Below are 17,437 nucleotides of genomic sequence, written 5' to 3' on the forward strand. Positions count from 1 at the left end.
GTCACTCACTAATGCTCCCACAGGATCACAGGAAATATTGCAAGTGTGATGGGACATCACAGGCGGGAACTGGCTTCAGGTGCTTTCCTGCTTAGTTCAGGAGCTTGCCAAAGGCCTTTGAGTGAAGCCCTGCCTAGATCTGCCCAAACCAAAAGTTCTGGAAGGAGGATATTGGGGTATTCCTGAGGAAAACCACTTCCCTTCCCATCCCCCACACAAATCAGAGCAGCTAGTTAAGTATACAGTCTATAAGATACCTAAGAAAACAAGTTACCACCTTTTTAAGGTCATGACTTTATTCCTACATCCAGAGCCTGAGCATAACTGGGGCAAGAATAGAAGAGTTTCATCTGAGAGTGTCTCTTATGGGCAGGACTGTTCATGGAAGGGTGGGAACAGAGGACAGGAAGACAAACTCTTCTGGCCCTAGGAACAAAACATATTTATTCCAGCAAAGAAGCAGGTAATCTGAAAACCCTCTGGAACCAGCCTGTCTGCACATCCCCTGAAGCAAATGGGCAGACAAGCACTGCCATCTGGCACAAAAGAGAATTCAGATATAGAACAGAAGCAGCAAAGTATTTAAAAAAAATAATAACCAATTCTTTTGGGACTCACACACAGGCATTTCTAAGGACAAATGCATATCCAGGATAAGTACTGGTGCTTCCTGAGAGAGCTGACATAGGATTACAGAGCTGCCTCCCTGCTTCAGTCTAGACCCTCACTTGCCTTCTGCATACTTAACTTGGGTAAGGGACATGACCTTCAGGTCCCTGTTCTGGGCTCCAAGGGCTCTTGCAATCTAGGGCACAGCAATCTGAGGCTAACCTGGGCCATGTCCCATCTATCTGCCAGCCACAGGAAGTTGCCTCCACCCAAGGGCAAAGCTGGTCCTTGGTCCCAGACAGCTGGTCAAGGGAGGTGGTGTGGGTCAGCACTGGCCCTCAGCACTCCTGGATGGGGACTGGGAGGGTGGGCAAAACTTTGGAAAGCCAAGCAGGGGGAAGCCTGGGTAAAGGGCAAGGTCTTGTTTACTGGATGGTCAGGCAGCGGTGGTTGAAGAGCTGGCAGATGACAGTTGGGTCAGCCACAGTAGACATGTCCCCCAGGTCGTGGTCATTCTGAGCAATCTTCCGAAGCACCCGCCTCATGATTTTCCCTGGAGGACCACAGCCTTCTGGTTACCTGGTAATAGCACTGACCCACTCCAGCCCTGCCAAAAAGCCTTCCATCCACACACACTCCACCATCATTAGGCCTTGGCCAATCCCAAACCCAATCCCTTGAGGCCTCTGAACATACCTGAGCGGGTTTTAGGCAAGCCAGGTGCATTCTGGATATAATCCGGAGTGGCAATGGGGCCAATCTTTTCTCTAACTGTAACCAAGAAATCATTAAGCGTTTCTTCAGTACCCTTAGCCACGCTCCCAAAAACCAAGGTAGAGATGGCTTTGTTCCCTCCCTATTTCCTCTCCAAGGCCCTGCCCACAGAGTCATTCTTGGAGTCATTGCCTATCTTTCTCTCTCTCTCTCTCTCTTTTTTTTTTTTGAAAGATGTTATTTATTTATTTATTTGACAGAGAGAGAGACACAGCGAGAGAGGGAACACAAGCAGGGGGAGTGGGAGAGGGACAAGCAGGCTTCCTACTGAGCAGGGAGCTGATGCTGGGCTCAATCCCAGGACCCTGGGATCATGACCCAAGCTGAAGGCAGACGCTTAACAACTGAGCCACCCAGGCACCCCAGTCTTTCTCTCTTTTTAACACATTGTCTTTTACTATCTCATTTTATTTTAATCTACCTTCATGGAACTCAGACTCTTAAGAATCAGCCTGCTAGAATTTAAATCCCACTTTACTAGCAGTGTGGCCTTGGGCAAGTGACTTAACTTCTCTGAGCCTCAATTTCTTCATCTTTAGGATGGGAGTAACAATAGGATCTGTTTCACAGTGGTGATTATCAGGATTAAATGGATTAATGCATTCAAAGTACTTAGCCCAGTGGTGGCACAGAGAATTCTGTAAAAGTCAGCCATTAGCATCCTAGTGGAGAGACTAGTGGGGACTGAGTGGGAAGAAGACAAACAGCCCCCAAGGCCCCCTGGGATTTGTCTGTAGTTCGCAGCTTGCTCTAGCCTCTTCCCAACAACTTGCTGTGCTAACTGGGTTGTCAGGTCAGACCCTACAGTCCCTGCTTGGGGAGGCTCCTCACTCTGCTTCTTGAGCTCCTCGGTGAGGGTGGGGCTGAAGGTGTAGCCATCGCACAGGGTGACAAAGCAGTAGAGGCATTCGCCCTTCACAGGATGAGGGTGGCCGACCACAGCTGCCTCTGCAATAGCCTCATGTTCCACAAGTGCTGATTCCACCTCTGCTGTGCTCAGCAGATGTCCTTGTCAAGGGAAAGCAAGTGCCATGAGAGAGATCCCAGCCTCTACCCCAGCCCCTGTTCCATCTATGCCAGCAGGGCAGTCCTGGTCTGGTCAAGTGGGGAAGCCCCTTCATTCATTCCTCACATGACCTGCTTCAGTTGTCCCACCATCCCAGTTCCCCTCCTCTAGGCACATTCCAGTGTTTATCACTCTTCCTCCAAAACCTGTACCCAGAACTGAATGCTGCACTCCAAGCGTGGTTTGTCTAGAGGACATCCTGGCTCGCTCGGAAGGCTTTGGCTGGGACTTGCTGGGAGAGTAGTGCTAATGAGAAGGGAAAATGGTCTCTGGCCCTCACCAGATACATTCAGCATGTCATCAATCCTGCCAGTGATCCAGTAATAGCCATCCTGGTCCCGCCGGCAGCCTGGAAAGAGAAGAAATGCACCGTGTAATGAATATCCTACAGTTGGATACATGATCCACATTACCAAACTGCTATACCCACTAATAGCCACCTAACAAGTCTTCCTGCTTCTCAACTTGCCCACATGGTAGCCGGGCTCCAAGACAGCTACACTGATTTCCACTTTCTGATATTCAGACTCCTGTGTAGACTCTTTCTCATTGTACTAGGGTTAGTCTGTGTAATCAACAGAATTTGGCAGAAGGGATGGTATGTCATTTCTGAAATCAGATTCTAGAAGACACTGTGGCATTCTCTCAGATGATTTGCTCTAGGGGAAGTCAGCTGCCATGTCATAAGTAGCCCTATGGAGAGGCACACGTGGTGAAGAACTGAGGGTTCCTGCCAACAGCCACATGAGTGAGCTTGGAAGTGTGTCCTCCAGGCTCAGTCAAACCTTCAAATGACTGCAGCCCCAACCAAGAGCTTCACTGCAACCCACGAGAGACTGAATGAGAACTACCAGCAAAGCCACTCACAAATTCCTGATCCTCAGAAACTGTATGAGATAATATTTGTTGTTTTAAGCTGCCAAGTTTGGGGGTAATTTTTTCCATGGCAATAGATAATTAATACACCCACCTAAAGTCTGTTCTCCATAAATCAAAGTTATTTTCTAAACAATAAATCAGTTCTTATCACTTCTCTGCTTACAAGCCCTAAAGGTCTCCCCCACTGTACACTGGATAAAATCCAAAGTCCCCACCATGGCCCACAAGGCCCCACATTATCTACCTCTCCAACTTCATGTAACATTCTTCCCTTTGCTCACTACATGTCAGACACACAGGCTTCAGTCTGTTCCTCAGACATTTCAAGCTGGTGTCTCCGCACAGAACACTCACTCCAGATTTTCCCATGCCTTGCCTCCTTCTCACCCTGGAGGTCTCTGGTCAAACAAATATCACTTCAAAGAAGCCTTCTCTCACCATCCCATGTATGGTGACTATTCCTGTAGACATTCTTTATCCTGTTACCCTATTTATTTTTCTTCATAGCACTTGTCACCAAGATAAGCTTATTTACTTGTTTGCTGAATTTATTGTCTGTCTCCCCTTACTAAAATATAAGCCCCATGTGAAGAGAGACCTTGCCTACCTTATTCATGGTAATAATCCCTGAACTTAGATCAGTGCCTCGGCACAGTACATGCTCAATAAAAAGCTCTGGATGAATGGATTGGTGGACAGAGTCATGGGCTAAAACACAGGCTCTAGACATGAGAATGCATATGACATAGTAATACACACCGCTACATGCCCTATTTCTTTTAGCACAGGAACAGTGGAAACAAGAACCTCTTTCCTCATATATCATGTCAGGTGGTACCATGCTGAGACCCTCCATGCAACACTCATTCCTGCTCTTACAGTCTTCTCTACAGCTCTACCTGGGTATTAGACACTGACACATAGAATATGTCCCTCTCTGTTTTTCTTCACCACTAACCAATTCTTCCTGAAAATGGAAGGGGAAGGTACATGTCAAGGTGGGAGATACGGGAAAGATACAGCCAAGGCTCACCATCTCCTGTTACGTAGTAACCGGGGAACTTCTTAAAGTAGGTGGCCTCAAAGCGTTCATGGTTCCCATAGACTGTGCGCATGATTCCTGGCCAGGGCTGCTTGAACACCTGGGGAGTGAGAAAGGCACAGTGGTCACACTGGCTAGACTGTCTCATTGAAAGACGAGACACCGTCTCACTCACAGCCTGGGCCATCACAGTTTTGCCCAGCCTGAGGAGAAACGGCCTGAACGCCCTTCCTGAGAAGTTAGGACAAAGTACAGGCTGTGGAGAACGACAACCCAGACTGAGAATCCTGGCTCTGCCACTTAGTGTGTGACCTCGGGTTAGTAACTTTGCCTCTCTAAGCTTCAGATCCTCTTCTGTAGATCAGAGAAAATAATCTCATCCTCCCAAAGTTACTGTGAAGATTGAATTAATGGTAGGTGGAAGTTGCCTAGTACAATGTTCTGCTAGTGATAAGCATTTAGTAAATTTGAGTCTCCTCAGGAAACCAAGTCCAGTTGGATACAAATGAATATAGTCATATAAAAGTGAAAAAGTACTGCCCCAATCAATAATGTCCTGTGGTAGTAGATTGATGAGATGGATGAAATTCCAGGCTAAGAGTCAGAAGGTATGGATTTAAGTCCTGTCCTTGTTACAATTTGCTCTTAGTAAAAGTAAAGTGGGGTGGAGGGTGGATGGTGGGGGCTGATGATCTTCCTACAAGTACTCATATAAAAATCACAACCGCTAACATTTGTTAAACACTGTTAGGTTCTATGCTAAATCCTTCAAATGGATTATCTAGTTTAATCAATCCAGCAACTTGAGGATAACCCCATTTTACAAAAGAAATTTAAGTTCAAAGGGGTTAGGCAACCTATCTGAAGTCACAGAAGAGGCAGAGCTAGGATTTGAACCCAAGCAGGCTGACTCTGGAGCCTGTATGATTTTCTGCTATGTTATGAAGACTCCTTTCACACTAGAACTTTTGTCAAAGAGAGTTAGCACTAAGTCTTCCAGACCTCAAAAGGCATCGTGAGGAAACTTGAACAGAGTCCTTAAGAGCCAAAGTGGGCCAAAAGGCAGAGAGGCAGGCTAAATAACCAGAAGGATTTCCTCCAGGGTCTCGCAGAGGATAAACCCTCAACCATGGAGCTTTAGCCACAAGCACCTATCAGCAGAAACTAGGTTCTAAACTCTGAAGCAAAGTACCGCATCCCTTGCCATACTCTTTCCTCCCAACTCCTCACAGACATCCAAGGGTCAGGACCTCACCAGGTAACCTTCAGCTTCACCTTCCAACTCTTCCCCAGACTCATTCAAAATTGCAGGAGCTACACCAAAGAACGGGAAGGTCTAGAAGCAAACAGGAGACAGGACTCAAGGAGAGGAATGAGGCAACTGTGACTCAACTCTTTACCTCTCCCAGGGACCCTCAGAGCCCCAGGTTCCTCACACATATTAGTCTAGTCCCCCACCCTCTACCTAGGCCCGGAGACTCTACTCCTGCCTAGCCCAGGACCAGCCAAGGGGGCCTCACTCACAGCAGAACCAGGCTTCATTGGTGTGGCACCAGGGAGGGGGGTCAGCATATGGCCACCCTGTGGAAGTCAGAGATTGGGGGTTTGAGTCAGTCCTCCCACACTGTCCCTTAGCCCCAACCTTCTGATTCCTTTACTCACTGTCTCTGTCTGCCAGAAGGTGTCCACGATGGAACAGCGCCGGGCACCTACCACCTGGTGGTACCACAGCCAGGCCTCAGGGTTAATGGGTTCACCCACTGTGCCTAACACCTGTAAGGATGCCCGGCTATGCCTTGGGCAGGGGAGTGGGAAGAAAGGAAGACTCTGAGTACCACTGGGAACCAGGAAGACATGCCCAGGCTCTTCTGCCCCCTCCCCTATTCTAGGCGAAGGAGTTGGAACAGTGGAATGGAAAAGACTGTACACAAAGGCCAGCACCTAGCTCTGAGGGACCCCCATGGGGCAACAGCTGGGGAGGGGGTCTCACCGGGTGACAGGCTCATCTCCAAACTTCATAAGCAGGCGGATAGCCGTGGGTGCTGTGTAGAACTTGGTCACCTTGTACTTGTCCACGATGTTCCACAGGCGGCTCACATCCGGGTATGTGGGAATCCCCTCAAACTGACCCCAGTGAAGGCTGGTCATTCCCAGTCCTTTCCAACAGTCTCTCAATTCCCCTATCATACCCCAGGCTCAGTATTTTGCCCTTTCTGACACACCCATGTCTTCACTCCCTTACAGACAAGTCAACCCCCTCAGAATTCTTCTTTCTCCAGGGAACAGGTCATTGTGTAAGTCCCCCTGTCCCTAGACCAAGTGGCCTTGGGAGACTGTCACCCAGGACCATCTTGTCCACCCCTAAGTAGGCCAAGTAGCCATGGGTCCCAGCTCCCTTCTCACCAAAACACTGGTGGCACCATTGGCCAGTGGCCCATAGGTGACGTAGGAATGGCCAGTGATCCAGCCAATGTCTGCTGTGCACCAGAACACATCCTCCGTGTGGAAGTCAAACACGTACTTGAAGGTCGTGGCCACATAGAGCATGTAGCCCCCAAGAGTATGTACCACACCCTGGAGGAAAAATAGGGCCTCAGCTTGGAGACTTGGACTCACCCCCACAGAGCACCAAATATAGGCTGGGCAGAGCTACAGGAAGATCCTCCTCAGGGATTCTGGCCCTGCCAGCACCCCTTTCATAGCATCCATCTCTCTTCTGTCCCTTTTTCTCCATGTTCCCATCTCACACACCATACACATACATAGTCAGTCATCATTCATATCCACACCCTAAGATGGTATCTCTGAGCCACTTGAATCACTCTCACACACATGAACATAAATTCACTTCTCAACCCTACACAGCCCCACACACACACACACACACACACACACACACACACACACACACTTGCCTTGGGTTTGCCTGTGGAGCCACTGGTGTACAGGATGAAGAGTGGGTCCTCAGCATCACACCACTCAGGCTCACACTCATCCTCTGCCTCTTGCATGAGTTCATGCCACCACAAGTCAACCCCTTGGTTCCAGGAGATCTGCAGGGTTAGGAAGACAGGAATGGGCAGGGAAGAACTGTGACAGCTCAAGATAGGAGCAGAGATACACTTACCTGGCACCTGGGGTTGGGGAAGTACTGCCAGGTGGAGATGCTGGGAGGAGGGGGAGAAATGTGGAATGAGACAGAAGAGGAGCTGAACAGCAGGCTTCTTGGATACTCCTAACACCCTGCTCCCGAGCTCCCCTTATGTAGCCTCAGGCTGAGGAGGACACCTTGGTTGGTCCCTTCTCACCCTTTAGTTCTTAGCTGAAACGTCACCTTCAGGCTTTCCCTGAACAGTATCTGGTAGATTCCCAACCCCGCCCTCATCCTTGCTAGTATTCTTGACCACTATACCATATTTCCTTCCTATCCAGTACATATTTCTAGTCATTTAGTTGTTTGCTTGATTACTATCTCCCCAACTAGAAAGTAGCCTGAGTGCATTGGCATGTCTTTTTCTTTTTCTTTTCTTCTTTGTCCTCAACACCTAGCAAAATGCCTGGCATTGAATATGCACTCTGTAAATTTTTGTTGGATGAATGAAAATGCATACACAGGCCTACATATGTACTTATGGGACTAGTGGCTTATCAGCAGGGATGCGGACACCACCCAATTCAGAAATGCAAAATTAGTCAGAGTCTGCAGGTGAAGCGGGCACCTGGCCCTGTTAGTATTGAAAAAAAAAGTCAACAGCTTTTGGTCCAAGCACCTTTTCCTGAATGTCTAGACCTCATCCATATCTGTAGGTTCCTACCCTAGCTCCACCCCCACCTTCACACCACTGGTACCAATGGGTTTCCCATAGAGATATTTGCTTAAAGTTCCATTCAGCAGAAACCCTGCTTTAAGTTGGTGGAAAAGGACCAATATGGACTTCTTTTCCCAGTAGAGGGATGTCCCCCTATACTAGAGTATCTTTGATAACTACTTTTGGATCTATCATTCTGAAATTTTTCTAACCTCTCCTTGAAACTATTTTACTTTCCTAATTATATCACCTCTTTGAACAGCCAGTTTTCAGAGTCTACTCTGTACTGTGGGAAGGTGGGATTCCCTGAACTTCTCCAAAAATTGCACTGGATCTCAATCCCGGTTCTGCCACTTCCTACCTATGTAGGTCCTTGGGCAAGTCACTTTACCTCCAGTTGGTCCTTTTTAAAATGAGAGTAGTCATTCTTTCCTTAATGGTCTCACGGGATTTGGGGAACATCAAAAGAAAAAGGCATTACCTAGAAAATATCATACCTTGAATTGTCCTGTAGGGTGGGAAAGACTGATGAAATGTCAGGAAGGATAGAATTTAGTTCAGTTCCACTGAACTCCTCTGGGAAATAAATTCAAGGGTGTGAAAATGGGAACTGTTTGGGGTTTGCTTTAGCTGTTACAAAGCCCTTTCATATTCATTAGCTTCTTGTATGTTCAATGGCCTAGGCTGGCAGCTAGACATGATAATGTAAGAGAAATACCCTACTCCCTATTCTCATTATATGGCTATATGCTAGTTTATTGTGTACATATTTGGTTAAAAAACCTCAAAGTGTTAAACACATACCTTGATAAATTACAAAATGACTCTCCAACCACTCTCCTCTTTCTGTACTATCCGCCCCTTATTTTAGAGAATTTGAAGCGTCTGGCACTATATATCATAAGAATGACAAGCCTAGGGGAGCCTGGGTGGCTAAGCTGGTTAAGCGTCTGACTCTCGGTTTTGGCTCAGGTCATCATCTCATGGGTCGTGGGATTGAGATCAAGCCCCACGTCGGGCTCAGCGTGGAGCCTGCTTGAAGATTCTCTCACTCTGCCAACTCGCCCCACTCGCAGGCTCTTTCTCTAAAGTAAATAAATAAGTCTTAAAAAAAAAAAAAAAGAATGACAAGTCCAGACCGAGTGTGGCACCATTAAAAAAAAGAAGAAAAGGAAAGAAGAGAAAGAGACTTGCCCACAAGCTAGAAAACACTAAAACACACCCTATCTTTTAGTGGAATAGCCATATGGGTCTACACATACATTGACACATGGGAATTTTTTTTTTTCCTGCCAAATGATCTTCTTGAGTTGAGGGCCTTAATGTATTTAAGCAGGAGAGTGTCAATATTGCTTTGGGCAAACAGTCTACAGTACTGGTTTGAATTGTCATAGAAAAGGCACTAGGTACATATAAGGGCAAAACATGGTTATACTGTGGCAATGAGGGGATTCCTGTAATCTTGTAAAACTGCTTCCTTTGTGGGTATGTGGGTGAGAAGGGCCAGTACCCCAGGTGTGGAACTGATAACCAGCACCAGGAAGCGGGGTGAGTTCAATTAGTGGTTGGTTATGAATTGGGTGTGTGCCTATGAGGGCCCACAGCTTTGAACCAGGAAGGTTTCAATTTACTGAAATAAGAATTGATTTGGCCTTTGTCCTTGGACCAGGATAGCTTCAGGGAGGGCAACTGCCAGATGTGAGAGAAGAACAGGAGGAAGCCCATAGGTGACATGAGTGAGGAGAGTACCTCCAAATTGTGCCAGGCCCTCCCTTTAAAGAATGCTTAAGGATGATGGGATGTGGAGCTCTCTCAAGATTTCTGCAGCTTTGGGGCACCTGGGTGGCTCAGTTGTTAAGCATCTGCCTTAGGCTGGGGTCATCGTCCCAGGGTCCTGGGATCGAGCCCCGTATTGGGCTCCCTGCTTGGCGGGGAGCCTGCTTCTCCCTCTCCCACTCCCCCTGCTTGTGTTCCCTCTCTTGCCGTCTCTCTCTCTGTCAAATAAATAGATAAAATCTTAAAAAAAAAAAAGATTTCTGCAACTTTGACTGCAATTATCAGACCAACAAACCTGGACTTTGTAAGCCTATTCTTATGGTCTTTGGTTTTTGATAACTGATTATTTTCACCTCCAAGAAACAAAAATCCAGGAACCTGTGGCCTAAGGGTCTCTGGTATTAATAATTAACAGGAGTTGGGGCACCTGGGTGGCTCAGTCGTTAAGCATCTGCCTTCGGCTCAAGTCATGATCCCAGGGTCCTGGGATTGAGCCCCACATTGGGCTCCCTGCTCAGCGGGAAGCCTGCTACTACCTCTCCCACTCCCCCTGCTTGTGTTCCTGCTCTCACTAACTCTCTGTCAAATAAATAAATAAAATCTTTAAAAAAAATAATTATAGGAGTTTATTTCTTTTCTGGTTTCCCTTTAGAAATGCCAGGCTGCCTGCTATGTTAAAAGCAATAAAAGCTAACATTTATAGAGTAGTTACTATGTGCCAAAAACCTTATATATACTGACAAAATCCTATCAGGTAGGTACAGTTATTATCCTTAAGCATAGATTTAGAGTAAGACACCCTATGAGGATGGTAAAATTCAGAGGAATAATGGGTTTTGTGTTTTGTTTTAATAAACAAAGCATTTAAGCCTGTATTATCATCTCTTCATTGCTGATAAGGTAACCGAAACTCAGAGAGGAGAAGTGACTTATTCAAGGATATACAGCTAAAAATCAGTCTCTGGATTCCAAGCCCAGCCTTTCGCTAGTCTAATCTGCTCTGAGCCCCCACTTAGGAATCTCACATCTTAGAACCACCTACAAAGTAATTTTTATCCAATCTAGCACTTAATTATATCAGAGAGTTTGTGTGCAGTTTATAAATCCCAAAGTAATATATAAATGTATTTAGGAATCTTCTCTGTTATCCTATATAAAACTGAGGTTTTCATTTGTAATACATATCTAACTTCCCAACTTGATGGTGAATTCCCAAGGTCAAGTTCTGTGCCTCCTCTACTCACTCTCCTCCTATCACCTAGGGCTCTGCCCTAGCTAAGTACCTAGTAAAAACTTTCTGACAAGTCACTTGGTCCTCTCTCCCATAAAGGTTCTGAACAGCAGGAGTGCAATGGGATACCTGTTGCTACCTCTCTGAGATCCATGCTCTATGCCAGTTCAGAGAGGTAGCAACGGGCATTTTGTTTCATGACCCTTCAGAGTAACTTAGATGGTAGAGGACCCAGGGGCAGAAAGAAAGGAGTTAGGTCTGGCAGCCACCTCAATGGAGAAAACAGGCAAAGAGCAGATGAAAACACAGACAAGCACGCAGAGAAGCAGTACCCAAGGCGGTGCAGAGGTGGATACCTGGGGCCAGATGCGCTTGGGTTTCTCTCTCAGCTTACCCTGTTAAGAGCCCACGGAAAGGGTGGTGAGCAGGGTCTGAGTATACGGGAGTGGGAGGGAAGGGTCAGTGTGTCCCAAGCCTCTGCTGCCTCCTTTTCTTTAGGCTCCCCTCTTACTGGTCCTCCCAGCCTACATTTTCCTGATCTTGCTCCCAACCTCTATACACTCAGAACCCCTAATGCTGAGTGGGGTCTCCACAATCTTGCTAGACTAGACTATAGCCTCTCTAGCTCTGTGACCCTCAGGGCCCCTCAAGTCACAAATCTCAGGAACTTTTGTCCTCCTGGACCCTGGAGTTTTCATCCTTCATGCCCCTTAGACATTTGGGCTTTTCCACCATATCCACTAAAAGTGCTGGATCCAAAGCTAATAAGGGTCATATTGTGAGGGCCAAATCCTGATCCTTCCATGGTGGGACCACACATGTAGCCTACCCCAAGACAGAGACTAGTACACATAGTCACCCAAATCATCCCATTTCTTTCTTTCTTTCCTTTCTTTTCTTTCTTTCCTTGTTGAAGTATAGTTGACTAAGCCCATTTCTAACCTAAGTCCAAGCCCTGGGGGTCCATTGTACCCATCAGGATACTCCAACCGGCCCAGAGTCTCCCTTACAATCTAAGGGAGACTCATGCTAAGTTCCCAAGGTACAGGGGGCTCCCTACCAACATTCAAGGTCAAAGTCCCCCAGCTCCCTTCCAGCCCTGCCAGAGGAGGCATTCCTAGGATTGCTCCCAGATCCTCTCAGCATTATGTTAAGGAAGCAAAGAAGCATATCAAGAACTTCCTGGGCAGGAAGAGGGAGCCAATTTGAGCCCAGAGGAAAGCATAGCAGTACCAGACTCACCTGTACATCCGGGCATGGCCTCTTAATGGGGGGGGATTGGCTGGGAGAGTCACCTGTGCCCAGCTCTGCCCGCCCCAGATGCTTGACCACAATGCAGCACCTCACTTGGAAAGCCCTAGAAGAAGGAAAAACCTGAAGTGGTAGGCTAGTTGGCTCAAAAGAGAATTTGGCAGGACCCACCCATGTCCATCTAAGATAGAGGGGACAAAGGGAACCTGGTACTGGGGAAAAGCCCAGTTGACCCAGAGCAGTAGCCAACCAGCCAAACACACTTACTTCTCCCGACACTTCTCCAGGGCCTCGTCAGCCAGCTCCTTCAGGTTCACAAGCTTTTCCCCCCTGTAGAAGGCATCTTTGGGGAGCAACAGACATTCCAGGCCTTAGGAAGGCACCACACTCCTAGCCCCTTATCCCTAGTGAGCACAATGTTCATGGAGCCCTTCCTGAGGTAGGCCTCTTGATTCTGGCTCTTCCAATTGATTTGAGCTGACAGAGGGTCAGGTGAGGTGGAATCAGGAGTAAGGGTAGGCAGTCCCTACCCTCTATGCTGAGCAGTCGCAAATACCAACTAGCTGATTAGAGATCAAAACTTCGGGTGTGGCGGTTCTGGAAAAGGGGTGAGAGAATTAGTCACCTGTAGTGATAAGAAGGCTGCAACTGGAATCCAGGATCCGTTCACAAAGAGACTCTGCAGAGAAGCCTGCAAACTAGGGAAAGGAAGAAAGACTGAGGGAGAGGAGGACCTAGGAATTAAGTAAACAAGGAAAGGAGACACTCATAAAACCTTCAGGGTTTCTAAACTATGGTCCTAGAAGAAACTGGATATGGAACCTATGACACAAACATTCTAAACTCCTTAGTCTGGTTCTTAAGATCCTCCATCATCCAGGCCCAACCTACTTCTCCAGAGCCCCACCCCCCACTAGGTCTCTTTTTCCAGTCCAAATTCCTACCACAATGGAGTGCAGAGCCCCAAGGCGGGCACATGCCAGCATGGCCACCACAAGCTCCGGTATCATGGGCATGTAGATGGCCACTCGGTCACCCTTCCGAATGCCTGCAAATAGAGGACACAGATCATGGACCAGGGACCCTTCCTGCTGCTACTTGCTCCTTCTCATTCAGCTACTGCCCTCCCACAGCTGACATTTTCTGTTCCCCTATTACCACATTTCTTCCATTCCTTGTCTACTTCCCCCAAGTCCTCAGATAACCCAAGGCAGGATCCTCGAGTCCCCTTCTTATACCCCCCGACACTCACCCTGTTTTTGGAGAACATTGCTGAATCGACACACTTGGACCAGAAGCTCACGATATGTGATCTGGGTGGTCTCCTCTGGTTCATTGCCCTCCCTGAAATACATCAGAAAGAATCAATCAGTCCTTCGGGAATATAACCTCTTCCCCCACACAAAAAATAGGAATAGTCATAATAGGCATTCAGGAACACCAAAGGTCTTTATGAATGTCCTGTGAGGGTGAGCTGTCTGCCATCACACCTTGAACTGACTGGTCAGATACTTAGGCCTTTTAAAGTATACTCTATACACAAGCTGTGTGTCATTGGAAAATGCAGTGTCCGTACGTGAGCATTTAGGTTGGTAAAATGGGATGATGGTCCCTTCCCTTCCATCCTAGGGATGTATTAAGGAGAAATGATATCACAGATGTTATTCTTCCTGAGCACGGTGTCAAGACTGCATTGGTGTTATTCAAAGTGGGGTCTCCAGATCACTTGCAACCAAGGGAACTTATTAAAATATAGATTCCTGAGCCCCAATTCAGACCTGAATCAGAATCAGAGTCCAAGAATCTGCCTCTTTATTAAAAGCTGGTATAAAGATGCAGTTGGTGATTCTTTTTTTTTTTAAAGATTTTATTTATTTGAGAGAGAGAATGAGAGAGAGAGAGAGAGAACATGAGAGGGGGTTGGGTCAGAGGGAGAAGCAGACTCCCTGCTGATCAGGGAGGCCGATGCGGGACTCGATCCCGGGACTCCAAGATCATGACCTGAGCCGAAGGCAGTTGCTTAACCAACTGAGCCACCCAGGCGCCCTCTTTTTTTTTTTTTTTTTAAGATTTATCTATTTTAGAGAGAGAGAGAGAGCATGAGCGGGATGGGTAGAGGGAAAGAGAATCTCAAGCAGACTCTGTGCTTAGTGTGGAGCCAACGCAGGGCTTGATCTCATGACCCCAAGATCACAACCTGAGCCGAAACCAAGAGTCAGATGCTCAACTGACTGCATCACCCAGGCACCCCTCAGTTGGTGATTCTGATACACATTTAAAGTTTCAGGGGCGACTGGCTGGCTAAGTCAGTTAAGTGCCCAACTCTTGATTTCGGCTCAGGTCATAATCTCCGGGTTGTGAGATTGAGCCCCATGTCGGGTTCAGTGCTGGGCGTGGAGCCTGTCTAAGATTCTCTCTTTCCCTCTCCCTCTGCTCCTCCCATCTCCCCCTCTCTAAAAAAATAAATAAATAAAAAATAAAGTTTCAGAACCACTACACTTTGTCATCTGATTTCTGTCTACCTCCTCAGCCTTGCCTCTCCTTCCTAGGCTTCGGCCTAGTTTACTTTACATTTGCTTACTAAACAACTATTATGTGCTATACACATATATAGAAATAAGGCACTGATGAACAAGACAAGCGAGATCCCTGACAACATGGAGCTTATATTCCAATAACAGTGCAAAAAGTATACAAGTAACAAATACAGCCAAGATACTTTCAGATGATAAGCATTATGAAGGATATAAAGAATGATATAATAATGAGTGACTAATTGGAAATACTTTTTTAAAAAGACATCTTAAGGAACCTCCATGACTGTATGTGAAGATTTAATGACCCCCAGTGGGTTTTTTTCAATTTTATGATTTTTTTTAATAATACATATATACAAAGGGTACTACAAAAAAAGATATGTAATGAGAAGTGTCCCTGCCAATTGGCAACCACTGTTCATACTATGTTGTGTAACTTTCAAGAAATAGTCAGTATGCAGACAGGACCACTCCTAATAGGTTGGAGGCTGTAGAGCAACTGAACTAATGTGAAGTGACCAAGATAATCACTTTGGAAGAAGACTACCCTGTTAGCATCTTTCATAAGATCCTTTGGATCATATATCCTTTGGATATCACTGAAGATAAAAATTTAAAAACTAAATTTAAAAAATTGAATTTCAATACAGTTCAGAAGAGAGATAAGCACCTCACAGTCCCCAACCAGTCCATGGATGGGAAGAGCTGTTTTAACCATGGGACAGGCCTATTATAGAAGCATTACATATATGTATTTATGTTTACATATTCTTGTTTTTTCTATACAAAGATGGTATACAATACACACTATTCTGTATAGTGTTTTTTTATTGAGTATAATATATATCCAATAAACTACATGAATATTAAGTATAGGGCTCAATCATCTTGCTTTTTTAAAAATTTAACAATATACCTTGATATAATTCTCCATCAAGACTTATAGTGCTGTTTCATTTTCTTTGTCATCTGCATAATGTTCCACAGTTTGTATGTGCCATAGTTTAGCTAACAAATAAATGCTTCAATGAATATCCTTATTCAAATGTCATTTTACTCACTTGCAAATATATCTGTAGGATGAATTACTAGAAATGAAATTGTTGGGTCAAAGGATATGTGCATTTTAAATATTAATAAACATTAGAGGACAACTACTTTAAATAATAGTCAGAGAAAGCCTCCCCCTGGGAGGTGATACTTGAGCTAAAAGACGCAAGTAATGAGAAGTAGTCAACCTTATGAATTCTTGAGAAGGGTATCCTGAGCAGAGAGAACATCGAAATTTGGAAAGGCAATGAGGCAGTAAAGAGCTTGGCCTATTCAAAGAACAGTAAGGAAGACAGCATGGCTGGAGCATAGTGAACAAGAAGAAAGGTAAGAATGAGAGTTACGCAGCAGCCAGATCACATAGGGCCTTGTAGTAATGGTAAGAAGTTTGAATTTCATTCTAAGTGGGATCCTTCTGGCTTCCTACACACAAAAGCCAACCTCCACACTTTTGATCATGCCCTTGCCCCTGCTCAGAACACCTTCCCCTCTCCTTCTGGCACCAGTACCACACAGCCCTCCCTAAATACTGCAGGCCATTGCTCTCCCTCTCTTTCCTTACTACCCAGAGTACTCAAGAAAGAGGTAACTAAAACCCAGAGAGATGTAGTCACTTGGCCAAGGTCAAACAGTAAATGGTAGAGCCAAGAATAGATCCTCATGTCTTCTCATTTCAAGGCACAACTCTTTTGCCTCATAGTGTGAAGGACAGGGACTAGCAGGGAAACCAGGCCTTGGAGGTTATACAGAAGATTATCAGCCTCTTTCCAGCTCCTGGCTTGATGAGTCAGTTACTATCCTCTCCTTGGCTTAGCCCTCCTAGGGCTAAGAGGAGCCAAGCATAGAGAGCTCTCTAAAGTGAGAAGGAACACAGAGAGAGGAAACTGGCAAATGGCCCTGAATGCCAGAGGCAAAAAGCCATTTTCTTAACGGGCCCACTGATGAATGCCACAGAAACTTCAGAACATCTCATTATGGCTAAATGCTGACATATACCACACCCATGCACACATATCCCCACATGTGTACCACATACCAGCTCACCTGTGTGTACTTGCATGCAGAAAATCACATATACTAATATACAGAACACTGTAGGCATAAAAGCTGCCCATTTGTACACAGAGGCACAAATAAGGAGAAATATATGGACCTAGGACTCAAACATGGGCCTATCTGCAAGTACATGCAACCACACTTACGTACCCACCTATGTGCACAGCTTGCCCCTCCCAAAACACTAGCAAATCATTGTTTTATTTGCTTCACATAACTTTCCATTATCTGAAATTATCTCATGTATTTTATTTGCTTGTGTATCACCTGTGTCTTTTACTGAAATATAAGCTCCATGGTAACAAAGAATTTGCCTGTCTTGTTCATTACTACATCCCTAGAACCTAGAATAGAGCT

The 17,437-nt window shown here is 46.0% G+C and overlaps 1 protein-coding gene across 2 annotated transcripts in view; it reads right to left on the reverse strand.

Moving 5' to 3' along the window:
* Nucleotides 1–418: 418 nt before the first annotated feature.
* Nucleotides 419–17,437, reverse strand: part of ACSS2 (acyl-CoA synthetase short chain family member 2) — a 46,400-nt gene continuing 29,381 nt past the window's right edge. The window contains exons 3-19 of one of the 2 annotated variants that reach the window (XM_025875794.2): nt 13,690–13,781; nt 13,382–13,485; nt 13,063–13,135; nt 12,705–12,780; nt 12,429–12,543; nt 11,543–11,581; nt 7,286–7,423; nt 6,774–6,944; nt 6,361–6,494; nt 6,033–6,165; nt 5,895–5,951; nt 5,626–5,706; nt 4,362–4,470; nt 2,730–2,798; nt 2,215–2,391; nt 1,306–1,380; nt 419–1,162 (exon numbers count right to left, since the gene is read on the reverse strand). In XM_025875794.2, the coding sequence (XP_025731579.1) occupies nt 1,035–1,162; nt 1,306–1,380; nt 2,215–2,391; nt 2,730–2,798; nt 4,362–4,470; nt 5,626–5,706; nt 5,895–5,951; nt 6,033–6,165; nt 6,361–6,494; nt 6,774–6,944; nt 7,286–7,423; nt 11,543–11,581; nt 12,429–12,543; nt 12,705–12,780; nt 13,063–13,135; nt 13,382–13,485; nt 13,690–13,781 (1,771 nt within the window). In that variant the 3' untranslated portion in view covers nt 419–1,034. The remainder of the gene's footprint in view (nt 1,163–1,305; nt 1,381–2,214; nt 2,392–2,729; nt 2,799–4,361; nt 4,471–5,625; nt 5,707–5,894; nt 5,952–6,032; nt 6,166–6,360; nt 6,495–6,773; nt 6,945–7,285; nt 7,424–11,542; nt 11,582–12,428; nt 12,544–12,704; nt 12,781–13,062; nt 13,136–13,381; nt 13,486–13,689; nt 13,782–17,437) is intronic. The other variant, XM_025875796.2, reaches the window with a different exon arrangement.

The sequence above is a fragment of the Callorhinus ursinus genome, unplaced genomic scaffold (genome assembly GCF_003265705.2).
Source record: "Callorhinus ursinus isolate GAN/ISIS: 27379988/994484 unplaced genomic scaffold, GSC_fseal_2.0 scaffold38, whole genome shotgun sequence".
Taxonomy (NCBI): Eukaryota; Metazoa; Chordata; class Mammalia; order Carnivora; family Otariidae; genus Callorhinus; species Callorhinus ursinus.